The sequence below is a fragment of the Bombyx mori genome, chromosome 21, assembly GCF_030269925.1.
Source record: "Bombyx mori chromosome 21, ASM3026992v2".
NCBI lineage: Eukaryota > Metazoa > Arthropoda > Insecta > Lepidoptera > Bombycidae > Bombyx > Bombyx mori.
In genome coordinates, this window is record NC_085127.1 from 12,712,694 (window position 1) to 12,725,888 (window position 13,195).

General features: G+C 36.3%; 1 protein-coding gene across 1 annotated transcript in view; it reads left to right on the plus strand.

Annotated features, from left to right (window-relative positions):
• The window catches only part of LOC101744325 (uncharacterized), a 29,094-nt gene that overhangs the window by 13,018 nt on the left and 2,881 nt on the right, over nucleotides 1-13,195 (plus strand). Inside the window, exons 2-3 of the mRNA XM_004927446.5 lie at nucleotides 10,962-11,047; nucleotides 12,611-12,935. Coding sequence (XP_004927503.2) covers nucleotides 10,962-11,047; nucleotides 12,611-12,935 — 411 coding nt within the window. The remainder of the gene's footprint in view (nucleotides 1-10,961; nucleotides 11,048-12,610; nucleotides 12,936-13,195) is intronic.

The window sequence follows — 13,195 nt, forward strand, 5'->3', positions numbered from 1 at the left end:
TGCTAATAATTATCGTACTTGTGAAATATAGTTTTAACGTTACACAGATATTTAACTTTTAAATTAATAATAATTTAACATAAATCAATTCGTACGTTTTATAATTAGTTATTTTCCTGGTCATTTTACTGGTGGTAGGACCCCTTATGAGTCCGCACGGGTAGGTACCACCAACCTGCCTATTTCTGCCGTGAAGCAGTATTGCGTTTTGGTTTGAAGGGTGGGACAGTCGTTGTAACCACACTGAGACCTTAGAACTTATATCTCAAGGTGGGTGGCGCATTTACGTTGTAGATGTCTATGGGCCCCAGTAACCACTTAACGCCAGGTGGGCTGTGAGCTCATCCACCAGTGTAAGCAATAAAAAAAAACTTGTCTATTTATGTCGATAAATAGGCAGTTCCGTTTAGAAGGATGGAGCCTTTGGAAGACATTCACAGTGTCATATCTACGAAGCGTTTTCAATAGACTCGAAAAGCTCTTGATAACAGAAGAACACATAGACAAATTTGACTGACTATGAGTACACGGCCTCTTAACTGTTTCTTCGAATGCCATAAAAACTCAAGAACGCTTTTGGAGTATTTCATCGAACTTATTGTGCCCCGAAAAGGAATCGTTATTGTTACTATGGTATTCGTCTATTCATAGAGTTCATTGATAGAATTGGCAGCAATGGAAGATGATGTGGTCTAGCCGGTTCACCCACGCGGTGACCCCGGATCGGTAGTGACACGAATACTCTAAACGAAAAATTCCAAGAAAAACGTTTTGTTCTTTAACGTTGCAGTTGCGTTTATAGCGCTCTGTGCCCGCGATTTTTTATGCATATTCAAATTTAATGAATGCGCACGTAAATATTGTTTATTTTTGATCAATTTAAATAAACAATATGTCACTCACTATTCTGTGTAAGATTCCGAGAATCGCTAACGTATTTAAATTTTACTGTTCGATCTCGCGTCTGTTATTTTGATTACACAATGCTTTTTTAAGTAATTTCCTTTTCTGTATAGATCTTCACGAGTCGGAGTTATTTATAAAGGACAACGGTATACAGGTTTAGAATACTTTAAAGTTTCCACGGTAACTTTAGAAAGAAAATGAATAACACAAAAGGCGTAATTAAAAAAAAGTATTTAAAAAAAAGATGGCGGATTTTTTTCATTCGCGCGTACTTTGATTCATGGCGGTAGCGGGTGAAATGTTTTGAGATTTATCAAGAATTTTATGATGAGATTCGTAATATGGAATAATATTGTTAGTATTTTTTATTATAACGTTGCTTTTAAATCAGATAAAAAAGCCAGTATTCTCTTAAAATAAAACCATAATAATGCCCCCGCGAAAACTATCAAATATTAGGTATATTAATTAACGATGGTTTTTTGCATCTTTGTGGTTTTATATCTTGTATGTATTACATTCTCTTGGAGTGTCTTGTTATGAATCCTTATCACAATTTGCGTCATCGTGTAAACTTTGACTATATTTTTAATAAATATGACTAACTATTTATGTACATACCATTATGAGTATGTTTTGTTTCTTTCTATTGTTCTATTGTGTGAGTATGTACTGTAGCGATTTTTTTTATTAAGTACGAAGGAATCGAAGGAAGCCTCACACGTTCAAAAGGCGTCTGTCTGAAGTAATTTGATATATCGGAAACATGTGGTTTAACGTGTGCTTAAGAGGTTTTACATGTAGTATTAGTGCATATGGCTGTAATCTAAATAGGGATCCGTACAAAATTAATTACGTAGCAAATCTAGGTATAGTATGTTTTTGATTGTTTTCGATGTTAATATAATATATATGTAGATAATATTGCCACGTATTGTGAGAGTGCTTCCAAAACTCTCGAATATTCTCACAAAACTAAATTGTAAATAATTCGAAAAGTCACAAATGATAAAAAAAATGCGAGATAAAACCGTAAAAGTAAGTTTGTCTATCTCAATTATTTCTGGGACACGTGAAAATCGAATAAAATACTATGCTTTAACAAATATTTAAAATCTGTTATTGCCATACAGATTTAAATTTAATTCGTTTCTGTATTGTCGATAGCAATGGCCCGCGCGCCTAAATTAATAATATTACATATATGTATTAATTAACTTTTTTTTTATTGCTTAGATGGTTGGACGAGCTCACAGCCCTGGTGTTAAGTGGTTACTGGAGCCCATAGACATGTACAACGTAAATGCGCTACCCACCTTGAGATATAAGTTTTAAGGTCTCAAGTATAGTCACAACGGCTGCCCCACCCTTTAAAGCGAAACGCATTACTGCTTTACGGCAGAAATAGGCAGGATGATGGTACCCACCCGCGCGGACTCACAAGAGGTCCTACCACCAGTAGGACGGTATGCTCGTCTGCCTACAAGGGCAATAAAAAAAATGGGTGTTCGAATTTTCTCGATAGATTGCTAGCCCGCATATCGTTATAAGCTGTTAAAAATACGCCATTAAAGTTATTGCCCTATAGGTATACATATTCTAATCTATTATATTCAAAAGTCTTCGTTTACAGATTAACCGTTAGTTATATTGAAATAATCGAGCTATCCCAATTAAAAAAAAAACTCGAAACATTATTCATGGAATTACAAATCGTTATGACGATGAAATTACTGCCCATCTACGGACTCCGGCCGTGTTCTCGTTTCACAGTAATAAAAAAAAATAGTATGTACTAAAAAGGAATATATATATAATATACATAATTTCAAATCATAATTGCTCGTAGTCCAAACATTGACTCGAATAAGGAAGTCAAAACAAAATGCGTCCTCATTCCGTTCCATTTTACAAAATAATAAAACGTCAAATTATGACATTTAATATAAACTTTTTCGATCGTTACGCAAACGGTCGGCGTTACGGAATGCATAATTTTCGTAAACACAATTTTATTATGTATGCACAGGGAATTTATTCAATTAGAAGTAAATGTAGAACCAGGTCCGCATGGTTTATGAACTCATAATAATAATATGTTAATATGACGAAATTAAACAGGAAATCAAGACCTGGAGTATGAAATACAGAAAAAGGCTAGAAATGCATCCTAATAAGCTTGCCACGCAACTAACCACACCGGACCTAATAAATAGGCTTAAAAGGCGACAAATCCTAAGTCTTGATAGACACGGTTGACAGAGTGGAGCAGTCTCGATGGAGATTTTGCTCTGACCGTCAAACAGCTCTCAACACATCTGCTCATAGTCTAGCTGACTGATTGCAAGATAAAGAAAAAAAAAAAAATGCGACGAAATTTCGTAACATGCGTTAGGTGTATAAGAATAAAATTTATTTTAGCCCTTAATCAAATATTTTCTCGCCACATAACATAAGCATAGTTGTACATTATTACTTGTCTATACTGGGCTCTATCTTCGAATCAGTCATTATGCATCTGAACGAAATGCGAATGATAGAAGCTATGCAAATACCTCAAGGCTTACTTTGCGTTACTATGACTGTTCGTTTTACATCGTTTTTTTTTCTTACAGCGTCACAGGCTACGTCAAGAGTTGCATGACCTTAATGATTTCATATTCTGTGTCAGCAATGGATAAATCACATTAGGATCTATCTTTGTTTTTTGAGGAAGAATACATTACCGGCGTCGATTAAACAACACTGCTATGCAGTAATTTTTTTTTTTTTTTTCGCTGTCTATTCGCTTTTATCTAAAGGGCTATTACAGCTACGCCCGGACGGGTGAGTAGGTGCGCTGAGAAGATCCGGCGAGAAACTGAGTGGGTTGAAAATTGTGTTGTATTAACTTTATTTATTTAGTTCAGCTAACCTAGTAATATGGCGTGATAAGAAATTAAAAAACAAGAGCGCTGAATACTACGTTTGTAAACCTCTGTAAGCAGTTTCGTAAGTTTTAAACTTAAACTATGAGTCATTTTGATCAAACTCGCTGAGTTTATTAGTTAATTTTTGATAAAATTAAATTATTTTAACTAAACCGTCCATTAAAAAGTTTAATAAAATGCAGAACAAAAGAAGATTGGGGTTATATTAGCCCGCACGCTACAACGCTTGCAACCCTAATTCACACAGCTTGACTTTTTTTTTTATATTTATAACGGTGACATTTACTCTTATAATGCAACAATAAAGTTTTTTTAATAATTATTTTACATTAAATACTGCAATGAGGTGTGCTCTATTATTAACATTGCGTATTCGTCAGTCAAGGTCGAAACTATAACATTTGAACGAAATCACTATTTCTCTTTTCAACCTTGAAAGCACATTAAACTATATAGAGAGACAGGTAGAAATGGCCGTGTAGGTAATCTTTTACATCGCCTTGTCCTTTTCTGTCAAACGAAAAAATTCAAAGGAGAGAGCGGAATAAAAGGAGTTGCTTAAATATTTTTTCCGTCGATGCTCTATTGTGAAATGGCGAGGCCTAAAATAGCGGGAATGTTGTTCTGAATTCGATTTTCTTTAGTTTTTAATTTCGATTTCTTTTCCACCATTATAGGTAGTTTTTACTATTATTTACTATATTGCACATTTAGTATTGAAATGGCTTAATGCAAAATTGTTTGTTTTTTGGTGAACGCCAAAAATATTAGAATTGAAGAATTGTAATTTTTCAGTTTCGATTTTAATAATTTAAAACTTAACGTGCATACCCTAAAGTTTATGTAAGTATGTGCTTAATTTAAAAGTGACGGGAAGTATACTTTGGCCTTTTATAGACTAAAATTAAAATTAAATTTTTAATTGTAAAAAATTAATTTTATCAAACTGATAGAATAGTACTTGTTTAAAAGTCGTTCGAATATAAGTCATTTTCTAAAAATTTTAAGTTAAGGCACTTCAATTCTAAACGTGCGATTTATTTACTATCTTACTATATTATATTAACGTAGGTAACGAATTAAAAAAAAATGCATCTCATGAAATACAATATAACAATAGCAACGGATATGTTTATGTTATGTATATAAAAAAATTACCAACAAAACCGTGTAGAATGTTTTTACGATCTTTATCACAACCATTTGCAATTCAAGATTAGTTTTTGATACGGTACGAGAACGGTGGTTTTAATTTAATACGTTTTCTAATAAAATTCAAGTTATAGATTCTTAATTGCAACATAACATATATACCTACTTGTGCCTTAGACACGTCTTTACGGATTCGTCCATTAATTTCCCGGCACTAGACGCCTTCAGCTCTAACACTCGGAGCAGGCTTAGGGACTGCAGTAACAGTACTCGTCGAAGTCGGCAAAGAGTTCGACGTGCAACCTAACCCATGCATTAGCCCACTGAGTTTCTCACCGGATCTTCTCAGCGGGTCGCCATTCCGATCCGGTAGTAGATCCATTCGCGAAGTTGCCGCTCTTGAGTTGTTAGGTCTCTTTTGGAGGCGCCCGGGCAGCTGTTAGCGAATCCCATCCCTTCTGGCTAGGATTTGCTCGCCCACCTGTCCTGGTGAAACTGGAAAGGCATTCAGTCCAACAGTAATCCTTCCTTTTAAAAAAAAAGAATATTTGATAATTATCTGTGGGATTTGTTATTCGATTTATAAATCTCATTTCCATAGCAAAGTGAAACGCCTAGGTCTACAAGCTGCGTATGACTTGATCGCGTCCGTATCGCTACTATACAAATACGCGTCGACGGCGCGTTTAAAAAACGTGGTGTGCACATGTCCATAATTAGAATTGTAACCTTAAATTTTAAAGTATCTTCATTTTCAACTTACGCAACCAAAAACTTCTACTAGGATAGTATAAGAAGAATGCATAAAGTTATTTGAATTTTGGAATCACATTTCGTAAATTGATATGAAAAAAGTAATTAAAAAAGGATGTCTTCTTCATTAGCTTCGTTGTGGCCATAGAGGAGAGACTCCTAGTACACTTGTCGACTGTCGCGCAATGCGACTGTGCCAACGTTCAAATATCACAGGCCGGTGCTAATCTCTCTAATGCACTGAAGTAAAGGTCTATGCTCTAATACAATATGTACCTACATAACTTATGTTCACGGATGACTTTGACAATTATGGAACAACGTCGTGTCATAAAAACTGAGCCCGCCAAAATTATAATTTTAATAGGTAGGTATTAATAGGCAATTGAGAATATCTCTCAAGCCTAAAGGTAGATTAGAGTAGGCAGTATTCACGTAGTTGGTGCCTTTGCGATTCGGTAACCAATAAAAAAAAAGAATACATAGTCGCATCGGCAATTACTGTTAGAATAGAAAATACGATAAGAATTTTCGAAAAACAAATCTTTTTTCTATATACTCAATAGCTCGGTAATATAGGTACCAGAGATTTATTCCCACTTACTGTTTCGAAGTCAGGCTATGCAGAAACACATGGTAAAATTTAGTGTGATGTTTCATTTTAAATTTTATATGAGAGTTTCTCGCCGGATCAGTGGGTCGCGATTCCGATCCGGTAGTAGATTCATTCGCGAAACAGCTATTCTTGAGTTGTTAGGTTTCCCTTAGAGGCGCTCGGGTAGCTGTTAGCAAATCTCGCCCCTTCTAAATACGATAATAAAAACGATATGAGAGAGAGAGGAGTGAGTGTTGAGATGACGGCTGATAGAAGAGAATTGAAGAGAAAAATTAGCTGTGCCGACCCCACCTAGTGGGATAAGGTGGAGAAAAAGAACAAGAAATTTCATTCTAAGTACGTAGCGTGTAAAAAAAGCCGTAAATAAAAAGCAGCTTCGTACTAAAACCAAAATATATATATTATATAAAATATATAATCTCTCTTACAGTTTTATGAAGTTTTAATTTGGTTTTGAATAACATATATTTTAGTGATACTTAAATAAATTTTCTAACGAAATTCATGGTCACTAACAAAAGATTGGAATGTCCACAATTATTTGTAATATAAACAGTACGTACGTGTAGCTTGAAATCAAATTGTACGCTTTGTGTTAAAACCGGTTGTCAGCTGATATTTCGAAAATGGCGGACTGTTTGGCGGGAATGAATTTAAGCCTTAAAGGCTCCTCAAACGTTTACTAAGTTAATTTTCTACCTTATCGTAGTTCAATTGGTTTCCTACATAAAATATGTATTTAAATTATTTATTTTGTTTTTATTGGGTCGATTTGAAAACTTTTTTATATTGATGCCGTTTCAGGGAATCTTTTATCTGATATTGTATCATCAACGTATTCAATAACGATGTAGTAGAGTGGTTTCACGATGCTTGTCCATTATAAGATAGTCCCAGTGAGATTTAGCGGAACCCTAAATACCTACGTAGTATTTTGGTGTCTGAATGTTTTGTGCAGTATGTCACAAACGAAAATATTTTTGGATTTATAAAGGTGCTAACATCCAATATATTTTCGTACAGTGTATAATATACATAAAGTGCCACAGAATGTTTAATTTCCAAAGAGGAGATCGCGAAAAGGTGAATGATACTTTTTTACCGACCGACATTTAATTACTATGTAGTATTATTAGTCAATAAAGTTATCAACGTGACTTTGAGCCCAAGATCGGTCCGTAACTGTATGCTGCTAACCATCTGTTCCCGATACAGGGACTTTGTTATTAACCAAATGAGTGAACGTTACATTTAAAATTATTTGACACCAAGTCTAATCAACTTGGCTGTGTGGGCTATGTCCCTTTAGCTTGTCAAAGGGATTCAATGTTCTAAGAATTTAAAAATGCTTAATCTTCACCCAATTATGTATGCTATTTGAATAAAATTATCATAATTATGCATCCAGTGTTCTGATTTTGATAAGGCCTTTTAAGTCAATATAATCATTTTAATATGAACGTAAAAACAATGATTCGCCCACGCATGCGGCCTACGAGGCGACCAATTTTTGTTCTTCGCCTTTTTCGACATGAATTAAAATAATATTACGTAATCGTTGCTCATTTTATTGTTACTCATTTAAACATTTTTTTTATGCCTTTGCAAACTATCAGAAGCTGTTGAAAGATAGTTTGACGGTTTGGTTTGTAGAACGATTAGGCATTTTGTAGGTATTTTATGCTAAACTATTTTAGGGTCACTGAGCGACGATTTCGCGCGAATTCGCTCCCTTCATAAACATGTCTATGACCCAAAATGACCGGCCTATACCAAGTCATAAAATCGCGGTTTCGATTAATAATATATTTTATTGCATTTTCACATGGTTTATATAGCAAAAGTATTAATTTAAAAGGTCGTGAGATGAATTGAAACTTGATCTTGTTAAACAAAGTTTGAAAATAATTCGGCTCTACGCGGCTTTATTTTTAACTTGGCAATATACTCTATGTTGTATTGTACAATGAGACAGTATTATGGGGAAGTTAAACTTTTAATACCTAATCAAAAATTAGAAGAATTAATCTTGTCCAAAGCAATTGTTTCATCCATTTAGAACGCCGACTCCAAATTATTTGAAAATCTATTTAAAATCACCAAAAGTTTTAATGAAAAGCGACTTATATTTTCACACTCGTATTAACTTTAAATAAGACATTATTTTTTTTATTGGTTTCGGATCATGAACATATAAATAAATAGTAATGCTTCTGTTAAATTAATTAAATATTTATTTTGCATTATCTACCGGCGCTGATAACATTATTTGAGTGACAAAAATACCGTTACGTTCTGAAATTACTATGCGTACGTTTTCTGGAATTCTCTCCCACTCCGGAACCGCTAGACCGTGAATGGCGCCTTCGAGCCGTTGGGACACCTGCTCTCCAGCCGTTTCGTCACGCCGCATGTCACTCCTTTATCTTAGGTACATACATACTATAGAAAATAACTTAATTTTTCCATTGCCTCTGTGCATTTTAGATATGTAAGCATGCGTATTTATTTGTAGAACAAAAACATGAGCATATTCGTTCAAACGTTTGAGTTGTATCCAAAACAAAATTTTAAAGCAAAACGGACTCCAACGAAACAAAATAAGAATATCATGCACTCGAAGTATAATAAGGATAACTCAAAAATGACTACTAGTCACATCTTGAAGTTTTTTTTTATTTTTTTATTGCCCTTGTAGGCAGACGAGCATACGGCCCACCTGATGGTGAGTGGTTACCGTCGCCCATGGACTTCAGCAATGCCAGGGGCAGAGCCAAGCCGCTGCCTACTGCTTAATACTCTCCACAAGCCTCGTTTGAAGAAGGACATGTCATAGCGCTCGGGAAACACCGTGGAGGGGAGCTCATTCCATAGCCGGATGGTACGTGGCAAAAAAGACCTCTGGAAACGCACTGTGGATGACCGCAGTGGCTCTACTCCGGTGGCGGGCGGTGCGATGGTAAAAACGAGATGCCGGTATCATCTCGAACAATTCCTCAGAGCACTCCCCATGGAACATACGGTACAAAATACAGAGGGAACCGAAGTTCCTCCGCAGACCCAGAGGTTCCAAACGATCCGTGAGAATGGGATTATCAACGAATAACAATCCGAACGGCCCTCCTCTGTATGGAGTCAAATGGAAGAAGCTGGTATTTGGGAGCCCCGGCCCAGAGATGGGAGCAGTACTCCAAGCGAGGCCGGACTTGTGCTTTATAAAGCAAAAGCCTTTGTCCAGGCGTGAAGTACCGCTTCGCTCTGTTGAGGACTCCCAGCATTTTGGACGCCAACTTGGCTTTGCCTTCAAATGACTCCGAAACTGGACATCGCTCGAAATGTCGACCCCAAGTATCCCAATAGTCTCGGAAGGTTTCAGGGATACTCCTTGGAATTGCGGCGCCATTACAAAGGGGTCCTTCTTCGCAGTGAACGCGCAAACTTGTGTCTTTAACGGGTTGAATTGAACCAAGTTCAATTCACCCCATTTGGAGACTCGCCCCAGAGAGTTCTCCACTTCAGACATAAGTTTTGATCGACTCTCTTGAAGTAAAGAATCCTCAAAAGTTCTAACACACATTTAAAAAAAACTAGTGAAAATAGTTCTGTTGCAATTTATGTCAGAATATGAATTCGTCAATAAAAGAATCTGTTCTATAGATGTGTTCACATTTTGGCGGGAACATGTACAGTAATTAGAGCACAGATAATACACGAGTAAGAGTTCGAATTCAGTCATCAACGTAGTTCCAATCAATTCGGAATGAGTCTTCGAGCGAAAATTGCTTTTATTATGTGTTGCATGAACAATAGCACCAGGATCGCTAGCCAGGAGGAGTGAGATTTGCAAATATGATTAGGTAGTCAACTATCAGATCGAAATCGCTGAGAAGGTCCTGTGGGAAGCTCAGCGGGCTGATGTTATAGGTTATACTGCTACGTTGAATTCTTCGCGGAATACAGTACTATCGAACTACACTAAGAGTGAATCGGGTAGATTCATTAGGGCATGTCCTAGTAACGTTTTATTATTTTGTTAATGAATTAATGTCTAATAATAATTTTAGTCTTCAATGTAACTATTGCTATTCGTTTCGCCTTAAAAAAAGGATCTTACGTTATTGATGATTATAATTAAAATTGAGTAAAACAAAAATGCGTGTATAACGACTTTGAAGATTACATTATTTCGTTCAACAAGCCAAAATATGTTCAACGTTAAGTTTTAGATAGTATTTATCTTGAACTATACGGCCTTTCAAATTTATCAGGGCTATAGCTAACAGGTGTGAGATCCGTTACATTAGGTACTCAAAACGAGTTACGATGAATCGAGCCGTTCCATTGAATCGATTATTAATTCGGATGCATTCGGATTAAGCGATATTCGGTCGAAAGATATAGTGTGTGTAAATGTGTTAATTTTTCTTGTGAATCTAAAGCACTGATCTAAAGACATTGAAGCTTTTTAAAATTGAGAGCTAATGCGTTGACAGCTGTCAAGAGCCATCCGTATTCTGTTCATGTAAAGTTCACCATCAATAAAATGCACGAAAAAGTGGCCTTTGTAATATTTCTCAATTAAATATTATTATTATCATTTTCAGAACAAACAAATACCTACAGAAGTCAGCTATAACAAGAGTATGCGCCATTGGAGGCTTCTTTATATCGATACCGGTATTTTTAACAGGTTCGTATTATCTTAATGATGAAATATTTAAATAATAAACTAATATTTCGTATATTTTAAATCAATGGATCGGAAATCTAATTCTCAAACATAAAATATTATAACATATACAAATTACCTAGTAACATAAAAATGTTTGTGTTTTTTAAATATAAATCTACTGCACTCAGCCTCTGTTCTTTGAATGGCGGTAGCAATTAAATTCATTGGATTTTTCTGGGTAGCCTGGACTTGGTATTGTATTTCAAAAGAAAAGTTGATTTATTTAGAAATTAGAAACTGAAGCCGCGTGTGCAAATAACAAATTCTACTATTGCACGAGATCGCAGTTTTTAAAATTTGAATCTTTGGAAGGAAAACCAGTCATTTCGTCAGATATACTCGGGAGGATGATTTCAGGATTGCATTGTATAAGATATTTGCTGTCATTATAAAAGAATAACAAATAACAGTAGGTAGTTGACGTCAAGCAAGCGACCGGTCTTAAAAACTCATGCCAAATCCTTAGTATGATAAGAGGACATGCTGTGTCGACCACAAATAACGTAGCCAAAAAGGAAAATAGAACAGAAAAAATAACATTTTTCTGAAGGTTCACGCCATAATGAACCTTAGGTAGTCAACACTACCTGTCAACTATCTTTACAATAATATACAAGACAGACTTGCGCCTGTATGTTTCAAAAACCCGTTGCTTTGGTAAACGAATGTCTCTTAATACAGTAATAATTATGAATTACACTTCTATTTCATCACCTATTTGATTTAATGACATTGAACATGATTCTTGACTCTGTTTTTGGGGTCTAGTTGTACTTTATCTCGGTCGGCCGTCCTAGAGATAGCGCTAGTCTAGTTGCAGTGCTGACCGTGAGAAAAGCCCTAATGTGCCCGGTTTTCGGCCTTGGGCGGACATTGGACGTCGGGTGAGAGATTGCAAGGGAATATGTTTAGTGGATAAAGCCCTAAAACGCACAGCCGACGGTCTGCTCCTAATATAATCAAACTGTCAAATTCCACATACTGCGCGCGTATTAAGCTCGGTTCTCTACCCAAATAAACTGTGCTTAGTGCGAGTTTTTTAACGTTCTCGATAGCGTAAAAGTTAGCTCATATTTGTATGGATCCCCCCTACTCTGAACGGGTTCTGACCCCGGACGGAGATCGGACGTCGGGTGTAAGAGTGCAGGGGAGTCGTTTAGTGGGTGGGCTCTAAAATCCTTGGGCCCGCGATCTGCTCTCAACACCTGCAGATCGTTGAGTCTCGCCCCCTAGGCGCGGGGACCTCGTAGGAGGTTCGGCGGCCGGCCCGAGAAAAAAAAAATAAAAAAAATATTTGTATGGAACGGGATCGTTTGCCTACGTTTGCCGCTAGGGGCGCTGTTCTAACTGCATACAAAATGAGCTTAACTTTTACGCTATCGAGAACGTTAAGAAACTCGCACTAAGTACACTAGTGTACTTAGTCTCATAATATGTAATCCAGTATTCTTATTTAGGGCCACTAAACATCGAACGTTTACACATTTTATTGTTACTCATAAATACCTCTATTATTTCCAGGCATAATACTCTACACGTTCATTCAGTTCCATTCGACTCCCGCCATCGTGACCTCCGTGTTCATAGGGGTCGGGATAATATTCTGCGGGTGCGCGATGGTCCACAATGTCTTCGTCTGGCAGAAGGAGAAGACTAATCTCGTGAAGGCGTTGAGAACTGCCGATTTGAATACGACAACGCCCAACTTAAACGCCTCAAACGGGGTCGTTATGAATGGACATTTGAACAATACAGGAATGGGCAATCTCAGTTTCCATAGCGTCGCCGGTGGTTCTTATAATCATCCGATTACATTGCTACAGCAAGGAGGACCCTATATCATTAGGTGAGTGTCTATATTTCTGGCCGTTTTTTTGTTATAAAAAAAAAAATAGGACAGAGTTTTATGTTCACCAATGTAGGTAAGTTTCGCGTAATTATTTCGTTCAGGTTCGAGAAGTATTCTTCTATTTGATTTCAAAAAAGACTTTAATGTAATTAACAAGAAAGCTTTAATAGGAGAGACAATACGTATTTAAAAAAAATAAACGAATAAATAATTAATAACGCAAAAAGCATGACATTGCTTCACCACAAACCCGTTGT